The sequence below is a fragment of the Cyprinodon tularosa genome, unplaced genomic scaffold (assembly GCF_016077235.1).
Source record: "Cyprinodon tularosa strain WSP-4 unplaced genomic scaffold, ASM1607723v1 ctg5, whole genome shotgun sequence".
NCBI lineage: Eukaryota > Metazoa > Chordata > Actinopteri > Cyprinodontiformes > Cyprinodontidae > Cyprinodon > Cyprinodon tularosa.
Window position 1 is genome coordinate 2,053,147 of NW_024039229.1, and position 26,379 is coordinate 2,079,525.

At 38.5% G+C, this 26,379-nt stretch overlaps 1 protein-coding gene across 4 annotated transcripts; it reads left to right on the plus strand.

Moving 5' to 3' along the window:
- Nucleotides 1–196: 196 nt before the first annotated feature.
- rxrba (retinoid x receptor, beta a) lies at nt 197–23,861 on the plus strand. 4 transcript variants are annotated; one of them, XM_038302824.1, is made up of 13 exons: nt 197–488; nt 1,301–1,435; nt 3,230–3,462; nt 3,869–4,022; nt 4,136–4,315; nt 5,284–5,304; nt 11,338–11,498; nt 11,647–11,776; nt 12,475–12,607; nt 15,809–15,844; nt 18,606–18,697; nt 18,805–18,910; nt 19,035–23,861. In XM_038302824.1, exons 2-13 carry the CDS (start codon nt 1,420–1,422, stop codon nt 19,180–19,182), a joined length of 1,410 nt encoding a protein of 469 aa, XP_038158752.1. In that variant the 5' UTR covers nt 197–488; nt 1,301–1,419; the 3' UTR covers nt 19,183–23,861. The 4 variants fall into 4 exon arrangements, with proteins under 4 accessions (XP_038158752.1, XP_038158754.1, XP_038158753.1 ...); XM_038302826.1 differs by lacking the exon at nt 15,809–15,844 and having other exon boundaries at nt 198–488; XM_038302825.1 differs by lacking the exon at nt 5,284–5,304 and having other exon boundaries at nt 201–488.
- The last annotated feature ends 2,518 nt before the right edge of the window (nt 23,862–26,379 follow it).

The following is a 26,379-nucleotide window of genomic DNA, read 5'->3' on the forward strand; positions in this document are numbered from 1 at the left end:
AAAAGCAGTAAGGAGGGAGTAATTCAGGTGGAGTATGTGTTCATCTCAGCAGTGATTCTGAGTTTAATGGTGCTGTAAAACTGAAAATGTTGCATAAGAGTACACACACCTAATACACCCATTACCTCAAGCCTTGTCCGACAATAACCTTTGGAGCGACTGAAATGCAAAGCTGAACTTGTCTTGACCTCCTGACCTGCTCTGGATGCGTCTCCCTGTCAGACATGTGAGGCGCATCATGGCCACACAGCCCCTCAGGAGCCACGCTGCTCTGTTGTTGTTGCAGTGACTTTTCGGGGCCAATGTTCAACTGTACAGGAGCTCTAAGCCAAATCCTCCACCATCATCATCATGTTTTCATCGGCGCAGGGGGAGGAAGGGTAGGAAGGGAGGGAGGCCTGACTGCGAGGCGAAGTGGGGGGAGAGATAGAGAGGCACCGGGCCTAGTCGCCACATCTTTTCATGAGAAGAAGCTGCGCCGTTAAACCGTCATATCTTTTTTTATATATATTTTTTTAGATATAAACTTGTTCATTTCAGCTAGAATAGGGGAGGGATTAAGACAGGCGGAACGGGCTGTGATAATCTGTTTTCTTCTGGTCCGTCCAGTTCTCCTCTGCTCCACTTTAGCTCCAGTTAGCTTGCTGGGCTAGGTGGCTAAATATAGCTAGCTTACCTTGCCAACTTCAACCAGACACTCATTTATGTTTTATAAACGTGACAATGAATATCAACGTTATTTATATCGTGCATTGAGTGTCGTGAGTATGATTTAATATTAAAACATAACTAAATAAACTTACATATTGTGGAGAGTCGGGCATTTTAAGTTTTCCAGTAACGTTAGCTTGGCTAGTTCACGAGCCTTTAATGCTACTAGCATGGCTGCCTCATAGCAGCGGTGGTTTGTTGCCATCTGTCAGGTCTCCGTCTGTGTTTATGCTGTTGTTTGATGTTATAATCGATGCGATAAACGCATCGAGTTAGATCACTAACACGTTGTTAGCTTAATATTAATTCGTTATAGCTTTGTAATATATCTGGACAAGACGTTCTTGGCATCAGCTGGGCTGCTGGCTGGCTTTCAAATCTAACTAACGTTACACTAAATGCCAAAAAAAAAAAAAAAAGAATTTACACGTATGCGTTTTAATATTAGCGGTTAAAGGGAGATAAATGTTTGAAACTGATGTTTGGTTCTTGTTTGTTTTAATAAAAGTTCAACACACGGTAATTTTTCTTTCCTTTTTTTTTCCCTTTTCTTTTTTTTTGTGGGCTCTCCCTTGTGTTGGAATCTCAGACCCGTTTTTGGTTTCCCAAACCAACTCCGGCCCGGGCCTCAGTCCGCGGTCTCGAGTTTGATAGCGGGCTGTTAAAGAGGAAGGCACCGCGGCTGATCGCTGCCAACCAGCCATCATCATGGGAGACAGCAGAGGTGAGCCTTAAAGCGGCACACATCTATTTACCTCTAATGGTCTGTTTACATGACGCTATATTTATACTGGAAGTTAAATGGTTTGATGGTTTTATGTTAATTCTAGCTAAACTTTTACACCTAAAAAAACAGCATTAAGTAAAACATTGAAACACTGCTAACACCTGTTGTTGTAGATCTGCCAATTATCACCCCATAAATAGCAAAAGAGGGTTTTAACATGTTTTAATTTTAGTTGTGAAAATTGTCTCTGATTCATCAGGTTATTTTAGTAACCTAGACATCATATTTTAATGTCACAAAGCATTCTAAAATCTTTTTAAATAATTTATAATTAATAATATTTTAACTCTGTTGATCTCACATTGGAGAAATTCACTCTCTGCATTAAATCTATCCTTTTGGGGAGCGGTGGGCTGCCATTGTGCGGCGCCAGGGGAGCAATCAGGGGTTAAGGGTCTTGCTCAGGGACCCAGAGTGCAGGCTGCGGGGATCAAACCGGCTACTTGCAACCTTTTTAGAGCACAAACACACTGCTCTATCTACTAGGCCAACACTCCCCAGTTTTTGATGAAGTTTACTGATTTTTTTTTCAACACCTTACTCTATTTTTGAACACTTCTTTTTAACTAAAGTTATGGAAAGTTTAAAATTGGTGCTTTTTTAAACTTACATCGGCACACATCGCTGCGAATGTTTGTTTGTATTCTGAGAATAAAATGACAGAATGTTACAGTACAGTACAGTACTGAATTTTTGGGATTTATTTATCTTTCTTAAAACATCACATAGTTTTGCTTGTATATCAGTTCCTTCAGTATCATATGAGTTTTCAGCTGATCTCTATTTTCAAAAGAAAATGAAGAGATCAGGCAAAAAGCAACATAAAGCTGAGAAAGCCCAGACAGCAGTAGATGAGGGTGCCAACTTTTCAGAGTGATCATAACAACACGGCTCATTTATCACAGTCAAGTCTTTCAGGGTTTGTTTCCATAAAACTGACCTAAAACATGGAAATTAAAGATCAAAGCATGGATTTCAAAATATTCTTGTTAATTACATCCCATCTCTGCTTACTTTAACACAGATAAGGTTTTTAAATCTTTACAAACACTATTATTCTTTAACTTTTAGCACATTTTGAGTTTGACAATAAAAATACAATTTAGACTAATTTTACTGTGCATTTGTAATGTTTTATAATTTTTTGAATTCTTGTTATCTTTATCTTGTTTGTTACTTGTTGTGTTGCACTTTAATCAACTGTGCTATACAGATAAAAATGGACTGGCAGTAAAAGAGCTGACCCTTCAAAGTCCACCTGACCTTTGCACAATGAAATAAACCAAAGTAAATCCGGATTATTGAAATAAAATACATGGTTTTATGTAGATTTTTTTGTCCACTCCAATCCGCCTGGTCACCAAAGCTTTCCATTAACTGCTATGTAGTTTATCTTTAATAAATGCATATTTGTTTCATAGCAGAACACTTTTGGGTTTTATTTGTCATCAAAACTTTTTTTTTTCTAAAACAGTAAAACCTGAAATTGTTGGTCAATGTTTTATGGAACAGCTTAATAAATCCAAATTCAAGGAACAAAACAAAATATCCACATAGCTTCAGTTATTGTTTTGGTAAGAAAGTAATTTTCACATTATAAAAATGTCAAACTCTTAACGTAGAGGGGAAACTCCCCACATTCTCATATTTAAAGAAAACCTAAAGTTACTGCTGCAGACATGTTAGTCTTTTTCCGACATCCTCTCTTTCTCTCTGCTGGCTTCCTGTCAGATTCTCGCAGTCCGGACAGCTCGTCCATGTCTTCCCCTCCGTCGGGCCAGCGCTCCCCACCGCTGGTTCCCTCAGCAGCTTCCATGACTTCACTGCCACCCATCACCACCACCGGGGTAAACAGCCCCATCAGCAGCATTGGCTCACCTTTTTCTGTTATTAGCTCATCACTGGACTCGCCCTGCCTCCCCGGCACACCGTCTGTGGGATACGGCCCGATTAGCAGCCCCCAGGTGAGCATCAGATCCTAACATCTTGGAAATACATTAGAAAATTAAAATGTTTGGTTGAAGACTCCTCAGAATACTTTGCCCTAGAAATATGAAAATAATATTTCTGTATCTTTGAGTGTTGAATTTACATCCAGTAGATTATTCTAACTGCACTATTTTCCCCTAAATCTGCTGTTAAACAAAATGTAGATTTTAATTTTAAACATTTTCTTTTTGTTTATTGTCCATTTTGTTAGAGGTGAACCTTTATCAGTAAATGATGAACTAAAATTTACTCAGTATCTGGTCATTTAACTGCTTGACCTTTAGCTACCATTGTTATTTTGGTTGAAGGGTCTGATGTTTCTTTGTTTAAGCTGTTGATTCTGGATTTACAATTTTCATTTTTTTGTGGTTGTTGTTTTAGATCAACTCAACAGTGACCATGTCAGGGCTCCATGCAGTGAGCAGCTCCGATGATGTGAAACCTCCTCTTGGCTTGAAGCAGCTCTCTTCCCACAGCCCAGGCCCCATGCTTTCCCAGAAACGCCTTTGTTCCATCTGCGGAGATAGATCCTCTGGTCGGTAAACCACCTCAGAACAGCATTTTTAAATGCAGCCTGTCTAAAACGTCTGAAGACATGTGCATTGTTTCTACTGACTTCTGCTGTCTTTACAATGTTTTGCTTTTTAGGGAAGCACTACGGCGTCCACAGCTGTGAGGGCTGCAAAGGCTTCTTCAAAAGAACGGTGCGAAAAGACCTGACCTACACCTGCCGGGACAATAAAGACTGCACGGTGGATAAGAGGCAGAGGAACCGCTGCCAGTACTGCCGCTACCAGAAATGCCTCGCCATGGGCATGAAGAGAGAAGGTGAGGAGGCATCAGAAAGAGGCAGAATATTTTATTCAATTCACAGAAAGATTTAAGATTTAAAAAGGAATGGGGGAGGGGGGGTTAAACACAGTGGGGCTGGGGCGTTCTGTCAGATCCTTTTTGGTTTGTTTGCTGTGACTTACAGAGCAGTAGTAGAACAAAACCTCCACCCAAAAGCCTTTCATAACAAAAATATATTCTATCCTATTTTGATGTTAAATAAAACTGAAAAGTTTTCATATCTCCTGTAAGCGAAGATTTTAAGATAAAGAAAGAAATATTTTTTTTCCTTAGAGAATCAGAAGCTGTTTTTCTGGTTATAAAGCATCAAACACTTCATAAGTTCAGTTTCATCCTCTATTTTTTGCAGTTTTTGTTTATAAAATGTAGTTAATTTATACATTTGTTAAAACCTCAATAATCTAATCTAAGATTGAACTCCATAACCACACCTACTATCATGAAATCAAACAAGAAAAATTAGTTTTCATTTCATTAAATGTTTCAAAATCAAAATTTGTTCTGCGCTTTTTAAAGCCTACAGACCGTGTTTAGGGGATCAGCTGGTTTTTGCTTCAATTATCCTCCCTGTCACATCATCTGAGTAATTATTGACCAGCCTGGTGTAATCTGATGTCGCCTTGTGATAAACACTGATTGGTCTGTGAGTACAGAGCTCCTCTGAGTTCTCACAGATTACAGAATAATCTGGTAGTGTAGAAGGAGACCTCTTGCATAATCTGGAAGTTGATGTGCTCTTCGGTCGGAGCTAAACTGAACGTTGACTCTGCTGAGGCGGTGTTACGTACAAAAGTAGTTGATAATCGGGGGAGTGAGGATGGAAAGAACGAGAGAAGAGTTGTAGAGAGGGATGTGGGGTGGATGAGTCTTGTAAACACTAACCCCTTGCCCTCTCTCTTCCTCTTTTTGTTTCCTCTCGTTCTCTCCCCCCCTCCCTCCTGTAGTGGCCAAGATGAACAACAGATGTAAGGAGAAGAGAGGGAGGGGGGTGTGGCTGTCTGTATGAGCCATCGCTGCATAGAGACATGTTACATTTGCTGTCACTTAGGAGGAGCTCATTTAAAACGATTTCCTCATTTTAAATCCTGAGGCAGAGCAGAGGAAACCCTCACTCACTTCCTCAGCTGTTTCTATCCTGTAAGAACGGGCAGTTAGGAAAAAATCCCTAGTCTTTGATAAGCTATTTTATCTTAATTATGTTGTGAAAGTTTCACCCGCATTTGAGCCTAAAAATAGATGTGTGCAAGTTGGAAACACAAATAGGCCCAGACTTGCGAGAACAGATTTCTCACCGTTTATTCACATTGTACTTCTAAAATAATTCAGGCTAGATTAGGTAAGATATCTGTTTGTCTTTTATAAAATAAAACAAACATAAAAAACAAGAAAGAATACATTTCTGAAAAGTTAAATGCTAAATGTATATATTTATATATAGAGGTTATGAGACGTCACTGCTGCCTCACAGATATCCGGCAGCGACCACTAATGCGGCAAAACAGTGTGCACACATTTACCTCCTTATTCACACTTAAACATTAGAGAAGCGTGGTGAAAACGTGAACCCAGTGCCGTTAAGACTCCAATCAGCTGACCGGCAGGTGAACACGCTGCAGCCCCGACAGCAGAGAGCAAGCTTTGGGGGAAAATAAAACAAGATCCCTCCTTGATGTTGGTTATATGTAAACCTTTGGAACTACAATGGAAATCTGTGGACACTCTGACTTTTGATGAGCGCCAACACTTTATAACAGTGTCTTAAAACACTTTTTCCTCCTTAATGGCAAATATAAGAGAAGTGCTGTGAAAAGGTGAACCCCTTGCTATATTTAGCGGATTTCAGACTTTTTCTTTTTTTTTTTTTTATGACTAGCAACATCATCTAGCGACTACTTCCTCTCTTCTTGAAGACCTTAGTGACCAATAGCTCTGAGTTTGGTGTCCTCAGCATGTAATGAGTGAGCGAGCCCATCCCTCCTCCAACAAACTGCAGCTGCAACCCGTTTCTCCCTCTTCCTTTGAACCTGTTGCACTAAATAGATCCTCCCTGCAATTAATTCATACCTCAGCCACTATGTAACTACTGTCTCAATTTGATAACATAAAATTGATTTAGTTTCAGTTCAGGAACACTAGAATTTGTAAAATAAAGTTAATCTTGAGCTTAACATTTATTTGGAGAATTTGTAATCACAGTCTATGTGATTACTTCATTACCCGCTCTGCTGCGCTCATAAAACATCCTGGTGAAAACTCTGCCACAAAGGCTGGGTCCTTCGAAGACCTCAGAATTAATTAAGGCTGGAAGTGACAAACTGATTTGTGACGGTCTATCCTTGAGCAGCAGTTCACCTCTGGCTGACTGAGGTGTAACACTGTCAGCACGAGGCATGGACCTATGAAGTCTAAACATTATCTTTTTTAACATAATTTATTCTGATATGCATATTTTTTGTCAGAGGAAATCACAAATGTTAGAACACCCATTAATAATCTTAGAACACCGATTAATAAGGCATCATTGTAGTGACTGCTCTTACAGAAAAAAGTGCAATAAATGCCATATGGCATTAGTTAAAACCTTCATACATTATTATTTACACAGATTTAAGGGCTCTTTATTTTCATTTCTAATTGGAAATGTCAGCAAACAGAATTTAGTATTTTGATGATTTTTAGCAACACTGCTAACCATGTTTATAAGTTTAAAACAGATTGGATCAAACTCGTCGTTTGACTTGAGTTTGAGGACAACCTATATTATATAGGGTAGAAGCAGGCAGATTTCCCTGCGTTTGTTACCGAAAACCCCCATTTGAAAAAGGAGAGCTTCATAAAATAGTAATTATTACCTGGGTCTATTTACAAAAAAAAAAAGGTCCAATGTAGGAAAGTTCATAGTGCCCCTAATTTTTTTCTGTGCTCTTATATTTGTTCATTTGGGAGCACTAGTGCTCCTGGTGAAAAAGCCAACCGTACATCCCTGAAATAGGAGATTTGTAGCCATCAACCTCAGAGTCTTTATTATTCACGGATCCGAGTCTTTATTATTCACGGATCTAGAATTATGGATGCTTAATTTCATGCACACATTTTTATTAAATTCTTATTAATTATCTTTGTGGCTTAGTTCCACATTTTAGCATCTACTGCTCATTAGCGGGTCACTGCACATTAATGAATTAAACTGTTATTAAAGCACTTGCCTGAGTAAAAAGAGTTTATTTACATTAAAGCAACAACAAATAAAAAGTTATCTAATCTGATGGTGGTGGTTAAACCCGTGATTTCTGGTGTGGCAGTGCTAGAGAGCTCTACTGGGCAAAGGGCTTTAATGCCTAACAAACTGTTTTTAAGTTAAAATAAAAGCATTAAATTATCAGAAGTCCAGGTGAAACTTTGATTTGCAAGAAATCTAAACACTTGTGTGTCCATAGAGTTTAAAAATTATGACAGAAAAATGCATACATCTAGAGTGTGAAAATCAAACTATGCTAAAATGTATTTCAGTAGACACCTGATTATTTCAAAAGAAAACGCATCTAATAGAACCATTTGTAATATTAGAGAACTCTTGATTCAGAACAGCACAGCATTGTGGGGGCTGTAGACAGAGGAAAATATTTTGCTCTTCAACGTCTCATGGACAAAATAAGCAAAGATGGTGGAAAGGCTGAGGTGTTTAAGGATTTAAGTCACCTTTAAATGATCACAATTTAAATCAGGATTTTTTTTTCTGCTTGTCCTTATTTTAAAAAGTTAAAAATCAAATCAATAATTAACGATACTAAATAATATGAAAAGCTTATCATAACTTTTTGGCCATATTGCCCAGCCCACTGAGCTTTAATAACTGCTTCCATATTTGGTTAAAGCTGCTCTTGCTTTGGGACAAAAACATGCAGATAAGGTCTACACTGTGTTCTGCCTTTGGTTGAGGTTATCATTGTGAATAAAAATTCCTTTTAAACTAACCTACCTGGTTAAAAAAAGTAAAAAGAAATCTAAAGGTTAAAATACATGGCAGGGAAAACTGAAAATATCTTCTGTGTAGCAACAGCGAGGGTTTCAAAGCCTGAGTTTCAGTTTGGGTGGAGAGCAGGAAGATTCATTTCCAAGTGTTTTATTACAGCCAAATAAGTTGTGCTTGGGAAACTCCGTCATCAGGTCGCTTCAGATTCGTCATGATTTGGTGAATTTGTGAACGAAATCTCGCTATGAGAACATTTAAAGAATGACCGTTTTTTTTATTTTAGTCTGAAGAGCTCAGATTTCAGGTCACTTTCTTATTCAGATCTAGAATCCAGCTCATTATTGTTGATTGGAAATATAAACTCATGACTTTTCCATATTTCATGTTGTTTTCTTCTGCATTATTTATCTGCTTTTCTCTCTGTGCTCAAATATTTTCTATTGCTGATCGACACTCCTTTCTTCCCCTTATGTTTTTCACATTTTCCACCTTTAATGTTTATTTTATCTTCATCTGTTGCTTTGAACGCACCTCTTTTTTTCAATGCGTTCAAATATTTTTTCCTTTCGCATCATTTATTATCATACCGGATTCTTGCTTCATCACTCTTTCTCCCCTTTTTCTCCACCAATGTTTATCCTGTGCTTCTCCTTTATGGAGAGATATTTGTGCCATCGGTTTGAGCGCGCAGGAACCAATCCGAGCGCGCAGTGAGACAACACGCGCGCGCGCAAAACCGGTCTGGCGCGCGCTCAACTCTGAAAAACCCTCTCAACACACTGTTCTCGCGCTCAGTTTCATCTCTGCGCGTGCTCGAATCCGTCTCTGCTCGCGCTCGCTCGACCTGCTCTCTCTCCGCGCTCAACACCAGCTGTGCGCTCGGCTGTTTCTCCGCTCGCTCGACTCTCTGCGCTCGCAACTTCAGCAATGTATGTAAATGAACCATACCATCAGCCAATCACACCCAGCTTCTTTTCATCCAATGAAAGCATTCCTTCCTTCTTCTTCTTCTTTTCTATCATGGCGGTTCGCAAGCAACTTTAAGGTGCATACCGCCACCTACTGTTCATGAGTGTGTAGCAACATTGTTTTACATCTATTAAATTCTATTTTTTAATTTTGCATTCTGAAGATAACTAAATAATGCTTTCCTTAATCTATAAACATCCTTTATATTTCCTTTATTTCCCAATAATCCTTTAAGACTCCATTCTTGGCCTGTCATTTCAACTACTCTTCTCAATTTTTCCCTTTCAGGTTCATATGTTTTACAGTTCATTAATATGTAAGCATTCGTTCCAAATACTACATCCGGTTAAATGAAAAAAATAAAATAAAATAAATAAAAACACAATCAGGAAAATCAAACAACTCTTACAGTTTCCTAACCATTTGATGGACAGAAGATATTACTATAAAATATCTTGAATTATCTCAAATAAACTTCAGTAAAACAGTTATTAGATCATTGCCTCATCCATCTCTTTTACCTGCTATTGACATGGATTTAAATTTGATGTTTTAAAAGAAAAATAAGGAGGATATTTCAGGTTCCAGTATGGTTCAACAATATATAGATAAAAAATATTATGGGTATGTTAAATTTTTTATGGATGCTTCAAAAATATTCCAATATTAGGAATGGTGTTTTGTTTTAGTTTCAGAATTTATTTTTAAATCGGGTAAAAGAATCAGTGATGGAATTCAGCCTACAAAGGAGAAATGTTTTGGATCATATTGGCCTTACAATGGATTGAAGAAATCGTTCCATTAAGAAGTTTAGTTTGCTCTGATTTTAGATCAGTGACCGTTATATTAATTTAAACGCAATTATTCAGACAGCAGACCTGATCTGAAATTTAACAATTATTATTTAGAAGACCTTTTACAGATGGACTCTAAATAAGAGGGTTATTCTTTATTATATATATTAAAAAGAATAATTTGATAAACAGGATTTTTCAGTTGGTGGCGGTAATTGTTGTTTGCCAACCTCCATACAAAAACAACAAAAAGAAGAAACACCCGCCACAAAAGCTAAGAGTAAGGCCAATATGATCCAAAACATTATCTATATACTGTTGAACCATACTTGAACCTGAAATATCCTCCTTATTTTTCTTTTAAAACAGCAAATTTAAATCCATGTCAATAGCAGGTAAAAGAGATGGATGAGGCAATGATCTAATAACTGTTTTACTGAAGTTTATTTGAGATAATTCAAGATATTTTATAGTACTATCTTAGGACTGTTGACAAAATAACTGTAAGAGTTTTTGATTTTCCTGATTGTGTTTTTATTTATTTATTTATTTTTTTTTTTCATTTAACCGGATGTAGTATTTGGAACGAATGCTTACATATTAATGAACTGTAAAACATATGAACCTGAAAGGGAAAAATTGAGAAGAGTAGTTGAAATGACAGGCCAAGAATGGAGTCTTAAAGGATTATTGGGAAATAAAGGAAATATAAAGGATATTTATAGATTAAGGAAAGCATTATTTAGTTATCTTCAGAATGCAAAATTAAAAAATAGAATTTAATAGATGTAAAACAATGTTGCTACACACTCATGAACAGTAGGTGGCGGTATGCACCTTAAAGTTGCTTGCGATCCACCATGATAGAAAAGAAGAAGAAGAAGGAAGGAATGCTTTCATTGGATGAAAAGAAGCTGGGTGTGATTGGCTGATGGTATGGTTCATTTACATACATTGCTGAAGTTGCGAGCGCAGAGAGTCGAGCGAGCGGAGAAACAGCCGAGCGCACAGCTGGTGTTGAGCGCGGAGAGAGAGTAGGTCGAGCGAGCGCGAGAAGAGACGGATTCGAGCACGCGCAGAGATGAAACTGAGCGCGAGAACAGTGTGTTTGATAGGGTTTTTCAGAGTTGAGCGCGCGCCAGACCGGTTTTGCGTGCGCGCGCGTTGTCTCACTGCGCGCTCGGATTGGTTCCTGCGCGCTCAAACCGATGGCACAAATATCTCTCCATACTCCTTTCCTGCTCCGTTTCCTGGTTCTGCAGCTGTCCAGGAGGAGCGGCAACGGAACAAGGAGCGCGAAGGCGAGGTGGAGTCCACCAGCGCGGTGAACGAGGAGATGCCGGTGGAGAAGATTCTGGAGGCAGAGATGGCTGTGGAGCAGAAAACGGAGCTTCATGCAGATGGAAGTTCAGGCGGCAGCTCTGTGAGTCTCTAGCAGTTTATCGGAATGATTTTTTAATTATTCAGATATTAAAGTATTATGAATTTTTTCTTTTTATCTATATATTGATAAGCTGATTCTATGGTAAAAACATGAACCCCTCCTAATGCTCTGTTTCTACACATTGCAGCCCAATGATCCAGTTACCAACATCTGTCAGGCAGCAGACAAGCAGCTCTTCACACTGGTGGAATGGGCCAAGAGGATCCCTCACTTCTCTGAGCTTCCTCTGGATGATCAGGTCATCCTGCTCCGTGCAGGTTTGTCGCTGCTTCTATCTGCGTTTCTGACACTACAGTCCTATAACTTTGTATCATGTGCATTTTATCATTTATAGCTTAAACTTCCATCTTTATTTGTTACCTAGATGTTTTTATTGTACCATCCTGACAGTCACTCAGAGATCTTTACTTGTTCTGGTATCATAAAAGAACAAATTCAGTCTGGAATTAGAGCTCATAACCATTTTAAAATTAGTTTAACAAGTTAAGCTTTAGAGGTGGTTAAACTATAAACCCTTTCAAACACAGAGAGTCACTTGAAAGTATAGAATAAACCTCCTCCAGTTTATCTGGGTTAATCATGAGATTTTCAAGAGGTTAAACAGCAAAAAGGTTGGAAAAAGTCTGACTTTCATTGATCAATTTTATCTTATTCTCCTGCCTGAGGTCCATATTAAAGCCCGGTTCTGTATCCTTGGTTGGGAAGACTAGGCAGTTCTCTGCTTTCCTGGAAAGAAGGTTTTTAGCATTTTCAGTTTAATTTAGATTATGGTAGAACAACTTTTTTTCTTATTATAACCTGAAATGAATATGTTGGATTTTGTTTTTTATAATATTAAAATGATCCATAGGTCTGATCTCTAAATTTGGATCCCTGTGATATTAGTAGATCCTAATATGGTTAAATTGCTGGAGAAAGTTTTTTGTTAAACACTGAGACTGTAACCGTCCAACAGGCTGGAATGAGCTCCTGATTGCATCGTTCTCCCATCGCTCCATCTCTGTGAAGGACGGCATTTTACTGGCCACCGGCCTTCATGTCCACAGGAACAGTGCCCACAGCGCCGGGGTCGGAGCCATCTTTGACAGGTGATTCACATGTTGATGTACAGATGAGAAAGTTATACGACATTTAATAGTTTATTACGTGATCATAAAAACATTTTGCTGTATTTACAGAACTTCATTAGAGATCGGAACTTGAAAAAAAATCAACCTCTGCGGGCTACTGTATTGATTTCTTATACTATGAGATAAAGTCTAATTGTACCATATAATCATTTGTCTCAATGGTTTTATGCTTTTATTTAGTAATAAATACTTATCAAGCTGATTAATTAATGACCGGGGCTAAATGTTTAGGGTAGTATCTTCTCATATTTGGTTGGCTGCAACTGCTGCGTTCTGCATTGGCTGTTATTGGCTGAAAGATGCTGCTTTTTATGTTCTGGCTGTCAGACGTTAGTGCATGAAAGGCGAGGGAGGCTGGTGATTAATGCTTACCCATGAACATGCATGCACGCCCACCCTGACTTAGCGACCTGGCTTAGCATCCAGCGTAGTGTTTAAGAATGCAATGACAATGGCTGGAGGAGGAAAATATACTAACAAATGACTACATCAGATCAGTTTCCTTAAGATATTTTTAATTTCAGTTATAAATGTGCATCTGGTTATTGTGAATGTTATAGAGCATGTCCATGTTTTTTATTTCTTTTTTGTTTTTTCTTAAATGATAGATTTTTGCTATTTTGGTTAAACATTAATGTATAAACTATGGGATTTTATGGTTTACATAAGATTAAGATGATTGCTCTGAAAAAGGGTTTAGGCAAAGTCTGACTGTCTTTTATATAATTTATCTGCTTCCGCAAATATTAATTCATCCATGTATTACATTCCTATCTGCCTTGATTAGGATTTAAAATCAAAGTCTCATCACAACGTGTTAATTCACTGTCACTTACACCGTAATTATGTTATTATAAGTAGCCAATTTTAGATTTAATTTGGTTTAAAGGAAAGTTGGTTGGGATTAGGGCTGAAAAAATTAATCAGATGAATCTATTGTTGAAATAATCGTCAAATAATTTAGTAATCGATTAATCGTTAACTGGAGTATAAAGGCTGTAAAATATGCCTTTAGCTGACAGAGAGGCCCAGTTAGAGCAGAAATTATATAAAAATTGTAAAGGAAATGTATAAACATTTTGCATTTAAGATACACATGCTCTATGCAGAATTCCTAAAGTGGAAAAGTTTTAGTTTCACCTGGTTTACTTTTGTAAGAAAAGAAAAAAACCTTTGGCCATATGATTATTAATTGATTCATCGAAAAAATTATTGACGGATTAATCGATTTGCAAAATAATCGTTAGTTGCAACTCTAGTTGGGATCACTTCATAATCCTTTTTTTCTCTTGATAATTTCATTGAAGCTCAAGTTTATTGTCCCTTTAAATTCAACCTCTGTTAGATCAAAGAACTAATTAAAAATATAACAATTGGATTTGTTTTCTTTACTTTAATTAGTGCAGACTAAACTGTTAAGATGTTTTCTGCTCAACAACACCTGGTGGTTAAGGTCCGCTTTTGATTCAGGTGTTCAAGTTAGGGGAGTGAACAAATAATCAACATGTTTAAATATCAAATGATGGTTTATAAGGTTAAAGGTTACATCAACAGGTAACATTTGGGTAGAAGCAATTTCCTTCAGTGGTTTAGTGTTATCACCATCCAGCAGAGGGCGCCACAGTTCTTTATTAAGAGGCGCATCACTGATATTTGAAAAAAAAAAAGTAATGACGGAGCAGAGGCATGCTAGAGCAGAAACATGAATCAATCCAGAGTCCAGTAAGGATTATTTACCCTTTTTAATTGCACCAAAGATGTGGAATTTGCTTAATTTGGTTCTGTTAGTAAATATAAACACTCCATAAACTCTAGGCGTTATCCCCTAAATAAGTGCTTTTAGCTGTGCTGCATGGTGAAGCAGCACCGTTTCCTCTGTTCTGCTTGGAAGGTGAGGATTTGAGAATAGACAGATCTGCAAAATATTCGTAACATGAAGAAGACATGGTAGAGGGAAAAAAAGGCTTTTTTGTTTTAATGGCTTCCATGGAGCCAAGTTTTAAGCATTCCCCTGAAAGCTAATGGAACCAGATGTTAAAACCGACAGTTACAGAAAAATGTCTCTCCCAGCAGCGGATTGAACCAATCCAGATTGCTGCATTGAACTGAAAATAAAGAGCGTCCGTCCCCTCCATTAAAACAAAGAGGTAGATAGTCTGACATCGTGTCAGAGCGAAACACCCTGTATCTTAAATATAGTTTTTCATGTTAGTTTAGTGGAAATGTAAAAGTTTAACATAGTTTATCACTTTTTAATTTAGTAACCTATAAGGTCCCCATTTTGTTTTATTTTAAAAATCAAACTGACTGAATAATATGTAAGAAATTATATTGTTTGTTTATTCGGTCAGTATTTAATATAGATTGCACAATAAATAGGTCAAATGTAATTATGCACCCTTTTTTTAAATTCCTCATATTGTAAATAAAAAATTAGCCTTTCACATTATGAAAGGATCCTTTTGATACAAGAGAAAATCTGATTTGTAAGAAAATTTTCACATATCAATTAATCAATCTGCTACTTTAAAAACAAAAACAATCAACAGGTTTTGCTAAAGTTAGCCCTCCATGAAAGACCCTCAAGTGAAAACTCCAGTTTGAACAAAATGGCTGCTTATTAATTAGTTATTAGTAGACGGATAAGATCAGTTAGCTTTAGATGAACTCCAGGATTCTAAAGTTAATCCTGTATCACTGCTTAGACCCTTTATTTTAGCACAGCAAAGGAGCCACAGCTTAATAACTATTTAAAGGTTTTCCTCTCTAAGGCAGCAGCACTGAGACCCCATCAGACATGGAGGGATTTTTCACTAATCAGTGGATCCATAGGTTATTGTTTTCAAATATACATTTAAATTCTGACATCTTCTGCTTGCTGAAGAACAGTAAAATGATGGTGTTTTAAAGATTTTATAAAGCTCCCTGTAATGTTTAGCAGAGCTCCAATTTAAGCTTTTAACCCCTAACAGTGTTCTGGTTCGGATGAAATGTAAAGGAAGCAACAAAAGGACTCATTTCAGATGGAGCTGAGCGCAGTGTTGATCTGAGGATCATATCTAAGCATGGCCTACATGTAGAGATCAGCTCACAGACAGGATGCTGTACTGTCCATCTGTGTAATGACATTGTAATAACACATTGTGATTGAATACACAGGGCGAACAATGCTGAGGTTGGGGCCCTATTTGACAGGTAATTACGCCACTACACAAACACCTTTCCTGAACCCCTCCTCTTTGACTAGGTGTGAAAATCAACAGGGAAGCTTCACAGCTTTTATTGGATTGTAGCACCATTTTTCTGATTTTTTTGGTATAAAATTAAAAATGTAAACAGAAAAAAACCTCAGCCTTGTCATAACATTTGTTTGACACCATTTTGTTTGTGGCTTTTATTGCTTTTTTTTAATCACCAGAAGTATCTTCTGCAACCAAAGCTTTTAAGGACAAAGAACCAAAAAATAAAGTGTGAATTGGAGTTTTGCGGTTTCCAAAGCATTAGTGATTCTAGCAGACCTGTTTGTTTGGATCATTATTAAATAACAGCGGTTCTGACCTGACCTGCACCATTAAACGCCACCTTCCATCGGAAGCGTCCGTTTCATAACATCAGTGGCTTGTGTTGATGAAGTGTTTACATCATTTCTGTTTTATTCTTTTATATCCACTAACTTTCAAAACAAATCCACACCTTTAGGGGAAAAAACAACCTTCCTTTGGCACTGTGGTTTATTAATAGAGTTGGTGCCTGTTTACAAAACTTCATAAACAGATATTCATTTGATCGTAGACGATTCATCGGGAGATAAAGCGACGCTAATTTGCATCACTTGGTTGTCCCGGCGGTTTCCTGTTTTTAATCCAGGTGACATTTCTGTGAGGCGCTGTTAATAAAATTCCTACACATCTTCTCACGAAGCATGCTAACCTTTTTATTTGAACATGTGATAATCGAGAGTGAAATGTTTTGAAGACCATTCAGGGTTTCTTTTTTTGGTGCTTTCATTCTGAATTTAAATAATCTAAATAAACATTTTAGTTTTTAATGGCTGATTCTGTTTTCAGAATCAACAAATGACAGCTTAAAGTAAAAATACCCAAATCCCTAAAATTAATTTTATTTAGCCTTATATGAATATAAACTTAAGTAGGGATGAACCAATTAATCACATTGATCATGAAGGTATTGAAATAATTTTTAACCACTTTAAATTGGAGATTAATGGTTAACTGGAATAGAGAGACTTTAACAACCTTTCTGTGAGTCAGTAGATCCTATCCACAACTTTTTATGTGGCACATTTTTAGATTCAGTGGGTTTAGATACTGTAAAACAAAAAAAATCTATGCATCTTCTTTTGCTATTCTGTTATTAATCGATTATTTAAAAAAATAATTGACACATTTATTATTTAGCAAAATGACCAATATTTGCAGCCCTACACCTAAAAAAGAGCAAATTAAATTGGATACTGAGATATTCTAAACTAAAAACAAGCCGTTTTTTTAAAAGACCAAAAGAATAAAATCATATTAGCATATTACTGATGATAGCTTTGGGAGAATCTGGTTCAAAAACAGAGATATAATGGTGTTCTTTCTCTTTTACGTAACGCCATCTGGGGATTTACAGTTTAAGTTTATAAATCTGACCTTATATGAGCTGCAGAAACATTGCTGAGCCTATTTATTATAGATTACAGCATTCATGACTTGTGTCTTAAAGCTACAGTGTGTAATAATTGCAACAATTTTCTGACAGAAATGTAACGTATTATGCATAACTATGTTATTTATATCATCTACAAACTGAAAATCTCTTCATCTTTATGTTGCCTTAGAAATTGTTATTTATAATTGAATAGTATCCGACATGGAGGCAGACATCTTTCCTCTATGGCATCTAGGAGCTGATAAACTAGTGACTGTTGAGATCGTCATCATGTTTGTTTATATGTTTGTTTATCCTCCACAGACCAAAGAAATACTACTTATAAAGTTATCTATGTTAACGAACCTCGTCATCACTTGACAGGATAGGTGATGCGGACGATGCAGAAGCCATTTTATACCACGATGATCTCCGTATTGTCAGAGAGGGAGAAGTGATGTTACCTGACCATTAGAGGTCAATGAAAATTACACACTGTAGCTTTAATAAGATGATAACTTCGTTAAAAAGTCATTCTTAATAAGGATCTCCACTTGATGAATATTCTCTAATACTCAACATGCAACAGTTTGGTTTATTTCCTTTTTTAAGGCTTGCATAATAAAATGACTGCAAATATGTGTTCTTATGTTAATATTTTAACAGTAAACCACAGGGATCTGGTTTAAAATGTCAGACTAGTGGAGATGATGGGGTTGATGTTGATAGCAAACTACAGTTAGATGAAGAGTTATGTAAAAGCTGTAATTCCTAAAACTGCAGACATAAAAAACTAAAGCTATACTGGTCCAGCTCTAATAAAGTCTTAGGTTTATTACAATTCAAATATTAGCTATAGTTTATTTAAAACTGGCTGAGTTAAAAATATTTCGCTTTAGGGTTAGAAAATCTAAATATTATTTAACATGTTTTTTGTTACGGTTTCCTCATCGGTTGTCAGTTTGAACTTCTGACGTTTTTACTTAAGATATTTATGCACCTCATAGTAAATCTGTTGGAAAACAGACCAGCCATCTTGTTTAAACCACTTTGGGTTTAAACAGTTTTTATTTTTCCTCCTAATTCAGAACCAGCAGTTCAGAACCAGCAGTTCAGCCAAACCATACTTCCTGTGAAAAAGCATTGAGAAGCAGTTTTCTGTTCGACCATGTGGGCCCATGGACTCATCTTCTCTCTTTTCTTAATGCTTTGCTCTTTTTCTCTCTCCTGGTTCTTAACTTTTAATGACCTCCACCCCCCCTCTCTGATGCACCATCCTACTGCGTATCTCTTCTCTCTTCAGGGTTCTGACAGAGCTTGTTAGCAAAATGAGAGACATGCAGATGGACAAGACAGAGCTGGGCTGCCTCCGCGCTATCATTCTCTTTAACCCAGGTACACGCTGCTGCTGCATCGAATGCAGAGGTTCTGGTCATGTTCTGATGGGAAACCAGTGAATTGGGTTTGGATTTCTATACTGATGCTTTATTTTCCTCTGACAGATGCCAAGGGTTTATCCAACCCCAGTGAGGTGGAGCTCCTCAGAGAGAGAGTGTATGCGTCTCTTGAAGCTTATTGCAAACAGAAGTACCCGGATCAGCAGGGCAGGTACAGTAGAACATGGAAGGAACTTTTAGAAGATGTTTATTATCTCCTTCAATGTCTGGATTTATGATTTTTCTTAACGTTTCTGCTGCTGTTTACCCGTCTGACCCGTTTCTGCTCCATCCAGGTTTGCTAAGCTCCTCCTCCGACTCCCAGCACTGCGCTCCATCGGTCTGAAGTGCCTGGAGCATCTGTTCTTCTTTAAACTGATCGGCGACACGCCCATCGACACCTTCCTGATGGAGATGCTGGAGGCGCCTCACCAGCTGACTTAAGGGAGCCGCGTACAGACCGGTCAGGATCCGACGCACACCAGGATGACCCCCCCATGACCTCCAGCGTCTGCTCGCCGGCTCCTCCTGTTGGGCCTTGCTTAACTGCAGCACCTGCTGGTTTTAATGTACCAGCTTTTACACACAGACACACACACGCACACATTTCCTGTCACCACGCTTAATTATCCGTTCAGACATTCATGAAACTGGACACACGAACTGAACGATCTAACAACCCCCACAGAAAAGGCTTGAAGTTAATATTTGCTAATGCTAACACACACGCATGGATTTTCACTTGTTTTCCATAATCGGCTTTCTTCTCCGATGGCGTCGACTCCGGGAAGGATCCCACACATCCAGGAAATGTCTTAATCTAAGTTAGACTTCAGTTTTCACACCTTTCATCTCACAGTGGGATTTTTGCTTCTGTATAACTGGTGTTTTTCTTCTTCCTTTGGTTCCTTACAGCCTCTTCTAGCTGCTCTGTCTGTCAGAACGAGCTGGTTAGTTATTAGTTGATGATTTTAGCTGGAGATCAGATGCGTAGCATTTGAATCCACCATCCAAACTAAATCTTCTTTAAAGAACATGCAAACACATCATCAGAGCGAATTTATTCAATCAGGTAAACATAGTATTGTTTTTGTTTTTTTCTTGATATGCTGACACTTGCTCGAGTTTCTATTTTTGAAGTACTGTACTCATAAAATGAGCGCTTTTTAAGGCATTGAAATCCAGGAAAAGAGGGCTGGGAGCGCTCTGTTTACGGAACAGAGTCCCTCCAACCCTGATGCGCACAGCGGGCTTCGTTAGAAAGGAAGAATGACTTGAATTATTTTGTTTTTATTTTATTTCTAAGTTTAGATTTTATCTCCAACTTTGAGGATGTTTGGCATTTTAAGACGCTTGAAGCTTACAGGAAGTAAAGCTTCATGGAAAGTTGAAAAAAAAAAGTATTTGTTCCTGTTTTATCCCCCACCTCCCCCGCCTGGTGGTCATTGATGCACTTTTGTGAGTTGTAACTGTGTAAATGTACCTCTCCCCTAAAAATGACCACCTGCCCCCCCCTGAACACCTGAGATGAACTTGAAGGTACTAAGTGTAGGGCTTCCTCATTACGTCCCATGAATGATTGTTTTTTCCTGGGCAGATTTAAGCCACGCCTGGGAATTGGAACTAGCAACTTTCCTGGTTGTTGATGAGAATCTGCCCTAACGACCAAACCAGCTCTGATCCAGCGAGAGAGGAAATTTTTTTCTGATCCGTCTAAGTAATCATGTATATAATCAGACAGAGTGTGTGGTCAGATCGCCTGACCTTTGACCTTTAAAGTGTCCTTGGACCGAATGCTTTGGATGTTTAACTGACGTGACTCCGCTCTGCTCCGTTTGCTTAACCAGGAGCTGAGCGCTTGTTTTTCGTAAAGAATCGGGAGCAGAGCTGGAAATGGAAACAGAATTAATGAGAAAGTCAGGAAAAGTATATTTTAATCCCCCCCGTTGACGGTATGGACCTCGGTGAAACTGCAGATGTTTCACAGAACCGGTCGGCTGTAGATGGATAAACTATGAACCGATGTTTGGATTACATCTTGAGCTGTAATCTGCTCCACCGTGTGATGAAAATCCTACACCTACTACCTGTGGATTTGGACTTTTCTGTGTGTTGGCTTGAATCTTTTGTACAATAGCTGTAAATAATACCAAAAAAAAGATGTTGTGCAGAAACAAAGGCCTGCTCACACTTGGAGTAAAACATGTGGCTTCGAAAAATTTAAACTTCTATTTTCTGCTTTTTTTTTTTTTTTTTTTTCAATTAAAACGTGACGTTTTTATCTCTTGAAATCACAAAAAACCTGAAACTGACCAGGGCCAAAACCACACCTCATTGCTGCTTTTTGCACCAGCGTCTGCCAACGTTTCCTGTCCTTCCCAGTAACCCGATTGGCTGGATTCTTCTCGACATTATAGCACTTGATGTTTACTGTGATTTAAAGAAAAAAAAATTGTGAAGAAAAAAAAAAGTCAAATGCAGCTACGAAGCGTTGAGAAGAAAACCCTCCACACGCCCTCAAAATGTGAGCAGCACCGGGGAGCACAGGCCTCCGCTCCCCCTCCGGCAGAGTGTCGATAATCTAAAGTATTCAGCTGCCTCCTTCGCCAACAGATTTGATAGAAACCAGAACATTTTTTGCAGTTTTCCTTCTCGTGAAGAGGTCCAGCTGTCCTCTTCCAGGTGCTAAATCATTAACCTGGTCTTTAATGACCTGCACATTCACATCAATGCAAATACAGTATGCAAGAACTCAGACAAATCAGACGTAGATCTAGCCTGTTCTCCATCAGCTTTGTTGTCTTTAAGTATAAAATGTTCACCGGCCTCATTCTGGTAGAGAATGACGTTTTTTCTTACGCTCAGACTCATCTTTAGGGAGATCCTAAGGTTTGGAAGCTATCAGGTTCACAATCTGAAGATGATGAGAGGATCAGATTCTGATTCTTTGAACGTTCGGCCGACTTATTGCTGTGATGTGAGGATTGCAGCTGACCTGTAAGATTTACTCTTAATAATTTAGGAAAGTTGACCTTAGAGCGCTGCCTGGCTTTAGTTTTGCTTCCATCTGTTAGATGTTTGGTTTAATTTTTGCTGTTTCCTTTGTTTGCAGAAAAGTCGGCTTCTGACGACAGTAAAGAAAGATGGAGGCGTGTTCATAACCTCCACCCTCATGAGGGTCTCAGTGCTTTAGGATGCGGGAAAACGAGCCGATGCAGCTTTGAGTCCTGAAGCCAACTGTTGGAAACCTGCTAGCATAAAGTTTTTCCTCTCTTCTGTTGGAGCTTCCTGTCGTGAATAATTTAACGTGTTCATAACCAGGGATGAGGATGAGAACAGTTATCTTGTAACACGCGCATCGTGTTTATTGATCTGTTATTTGGTGTTAATTAGCAGTAAAGTGTTCTACATCCCTCCATTCAGCAGTCATGTTTGTTTTTGCTTTAAGTTTCTATATTGTTTTCATTATTTAGCTGACAGCTTAGCTTCGGATGATTATAAACACAGTGATAAAAGCTATGGAGCGGTGCAGGTTTTTAAGCTAGGCCACTGAGCAGGCAGGCGTTTAGCAGGCGTTTACTCGCTGTGTGGCCATGTTTTTATGCATGTTTTCATTAATCTGCAGCTTCATGTTTTAACTGGCAGAAACTGTAACTCTGGCTGTGACACGCTGGGGGTCGTCAAGAGAAAATCAGCCGGGATGTTGAGCCGAAGCTTTATTAAAAATAAAATCGCCTCCTGGCATTGTTCTGACCCATCTCAGTTGCCGTAGCTGAAAGCTAGCAGTTTCCTGTTTGCTTACTTTACTTGACGGCAGAGCTGCGATGATTCGCGATCACCGCCGCATCGCACCGCCCCTCCCACAAATTTTCGTCATTGCGAGTGTGCACTCAAGGCAGGCGCATGCTGCCACCTGTTGACTGCGTAGCAGTATTGCCGTCGCCATCTTTGTTACATTTTCTTGTGTTTTATGAGTAGAGATTTAATCGAAAGGATTTTTATCTTATTTTTTAATAGACTGGGTGACCCGATCAGACAGGGCGGCGCCGTTGTACCCCCTCAGAGCCGAGGCTGGTTCAACCGTAGAGATTCAGAGTGAGCTATGCAGCCTTCAGACCGTCACCCTCACAGTTCTCAATCACTGCCAAGCTGTCTGCAGCCATCTTTATTCTTGGGCCACTCTGCCCTCTTCGTTTGTGTAAATCGTGATTCTTGTGCAGCACGGTGAAGACAGTGCTCTAACGCTAGCATCAGTAGTTTCTGAACAGGGGCCCTAATAGGAATGGAAATGGCAGCTTGTGTGGAGAGGGCCTGTCCTGGGCGAGGACCCCTCTGGGTGCTCAAGCTGATCATTTGGTGCTTTATAGGGTCCCACGACCTGATAACAAATATATGAGAGAAATGCAAATAAGGAGTGATTAGATAGAGCCAGACTAACCCTGGACCTGATCTTCTCTGGTTGGAGTGTGAGCGTAGTTGGGAGCTGTAGAAACTGTGGTTGTAGCTTTAGAGGAAGAGCAGAGAAGAAACCCAGACCAAGACGTGGCTACAGTGAAGGAACCCGATAGAAAGGACTGATTCAAAATGGCCGCCCTCTTGAGGGACGGCGGTGTTTATGGTTTTTGGCTACGTAAAGGTCTGCTGAGACACAGAGGGAGGTAAGAAGTTAAACAAGATGGATCAGGTGTTCAGTTATTGATCAAGAGGAAAAACTGAAAAAAAAATATTTTCCAGTAGATCTAGGATCTTCCTTAATGGTTTACTCTTCATCTTAAAAAAACTTTCACAGTGTTTCTTTGTGTTGTTTCTCGTCTCCATAAATTCAACCTATGCTATCCACCGTTTCTTTACTACGAGTATTAAAACAAATGCAAGAACTGAAAAGAAAAAAAAACCCGACCTGACTCTATCACTCTTCTGTTTGATTCGTCTGTTTCTCTTGTGTCTGTTTTTCTGGTCCCGTTTGTATTTTACTCCGTTTTACTGGTGGAGCTAATTGACTTTTTTTGGGGATTGAAAGAAGAAAAAAAAAGAATAATATCGTTTGGTTTTTTTTCAGTCATTAATTCTGAATCTTGTTTCTGTTTGTTGTATCATGTCTGAGTAAAAGTTTTAATACTGTATTTGAAGAGTTTCTCATTTGTTATTAAAAGGAAAAAATAATCTGATGTTTGCAGCCACATTAGAGACCAGTCCTTCTATTATTAGAAAATAACTAATAATAGGCTTGAATTGTTTCAGGATCCACTTTAAACACAAGCAGTGATCAGATTTGAAGTTTTCTTCTACAGTTTCCTGGAAACCTGATCCCCTCCTCAGTCCAGCAGGACCCCAGGGCCCCAGCTGACCACTGCCCCTGCACTTCCACCTATTAGCCTCTAGAGGGAGTGCTGAGCTTTCATCCTAATAAGCTTCCAGCATCAATGAGCTGCCAACTTCTCTCCACCTCCTCTTATCTCCTCCTCTGTAATTTCTCCTTAGCAGCAACTTTTTTCCATGTTCCTTCCACACCTGTTTGGCTGAACTCCACCTAAAAGGATGCAGCACAGCTGAGATTAGAGCAGAGAAAACTTCCCCCAACAATGCTGCCTCTGTTCCCTCTGCTGAAACCCTGATAAAACACAACAGAGTTATGAGGATGAATCTGTTCTCTATTATGTTCAGCAACTATTCATTTCCATGTCCACCTTATCATTACCAACAGTAAAACCAGACACACTTAACATACTATTAACCACAACTACACATTATTGTTGCACCATTAAACGATGCTTAGTTTAAATTACATTTAAGTTTTTTTTTGCAGTCAGAGTATGTGCACTATAAATCATGAGCTAATCATCAATTTTCTGGTTAAAATAAGTAGACGAGGAGAACTATATATTTATTATTTATCCAGGTAGCAGGTTTTTGCTCCAAACTGCCTCAGTGGGTTTTTTTTCTCCTGCAGTACCAACTCCTGCCAGCAGATGGAGGAAGCACAATGACCTCTCTGTTCAGGACCAGCAGACTATTTCAGCCAAGTCAGCAGCAGCAGATTTAGAAAAGCAGCATCAGCCTCTAACCTAGAGACCTACAGGTTAAGACGAAAGATAAACATAAGACATTTTTGAAGATAATTTCCACCTAATGTTTCTATATTAAGTAAAATGTATTAAGCACAGATTTACTAGATTTTCAGCTTTAAAGTTAGGAGCTTAAAATCAAAACATTTATAGTTCACAGTTTTAGATTGTTAGTTTTCCTGTTTGTCGTTACAATCTTATTTTTTTGAATCCATATTGCATCCTCCTCTTCCTCCTGCCAACCTGACAGTCCTTCCTGGGTATCTGCTCAGCCCTCCTGGCTCGGTGTTCCTCCCTGCTCCTCCCTCCACCCCCCCAGCTGTGGTATGTGAGGCTGAGCTCTGTAGAAAGACACCTTTATGCCTGGGGTCAAATTCCTCTTAATTTCTTCAAAAATGTCACTTTTCACCAGCTGAATGTTATTGCTGTGCACCGAATAACTGAGCGGTGTTTGAAGTCACTTGGCACCAGCGAACCGCCGGGGTACTGAGTGGTGGAGGTACCCCACACTGAAACACACACCTGTAGAGAACAGAGCTCAGTTGATGCTGTTTTCTGCAGACGAGGTGGTTTCTAAGCTGGCTTTGAAGCTTGGTGTTATCTGGTGTTCAGTCATGTAAAGTAAGGAAATAAACAGCATAAACACTGTTTGAACTCAGAGATTTGCTGATCTGTAGCAGTTTTAAACATGATTTATTATTTATAATTAACCAAATAATTTTATATTTGCACAAACCTTCAAATACTCAACTGGTTCAGCTTTTTACATCTTATAAAACCTGATTTGATGACAGAATCGAAGTGATGAAAAAAGAATAAAAGTTTTTATAAACAGATTTATATTTCAATAATGTCAGAATCAATTTCTTGAATGATTTTAAATCTCCTTTAATCTTGAAGATGCAGTCGGTGAAGGGAGGACAGATCCTCTGAATGACTGACGGATTTCAGCCAAACCGAATGACTGGTCAGCCGCTTTCCCCATGTTCTCTCAGCTGTAATCATACGCTCAGTGTTTTTAGGCAAACACAGACTAAATCAGAGCCAAGGTACATTTAGATGACTGAGAGCTCCTCCTGCAGAGAGCTAATTGAGGGTGAAGCACAGAAAAATGTCATTTTACATTTGAGGACAGTTGGTCTTTGTAATCAAGGAATCAGACTGAAATACTTAAAAAGAAAAATAGGTCAGAATTTAAGGGAGGCTGTTATGTTTGCAGCCATTGATGTTCAGTCATTATAAAAACGTTAAAAGGAAAAGCTGCGCTGCAAACTTTACTTTATGGAGAATTGGAAAGTATGATTACAGTGTTTGTTTGCAGCTGCCTAAATCCTCCCCTTCTGACATGAAAGTCGATGTTAAAACATGATTTAGAGTCAAACATGTAAGAACTGATCATTGGTGTGAAGCTCTGATTGGTTCAGAGCATGAACTGATTCATATGAAACTTTTTTTTTTTTTCCAGAATAATGACTTTATAGAGCAAATCCTCAAGGATCTTTTAAAAATATATCTATAGATTTACAGCTGTACCTTAGAAGTAATTGGACTTTGGCTTGATGACTTGATCCTAATT

What these genes read in the sequence shown, in the direction of transcription:
- rxrba (XM_038302824.1), top strand. An exon ending in GGCCAAGATGAACAACAGAT is followed by an intron (nt 5,305 to 11,337) that starts GTAAGGAGAAGA and finishes CTGGTTCTGCAG; the next exon opens with CTGTCCAGGAGGAGCGGCAA. An exon ending in TACCCGGATCAGCAGGGCAG is followed by an intron (nt 18,911 to 19,034) that starts GTACAGTAGAAC and finishes TGCTCCATCCAG; the next exon opens with GTTTGCTAAGCTCCTCCTCC.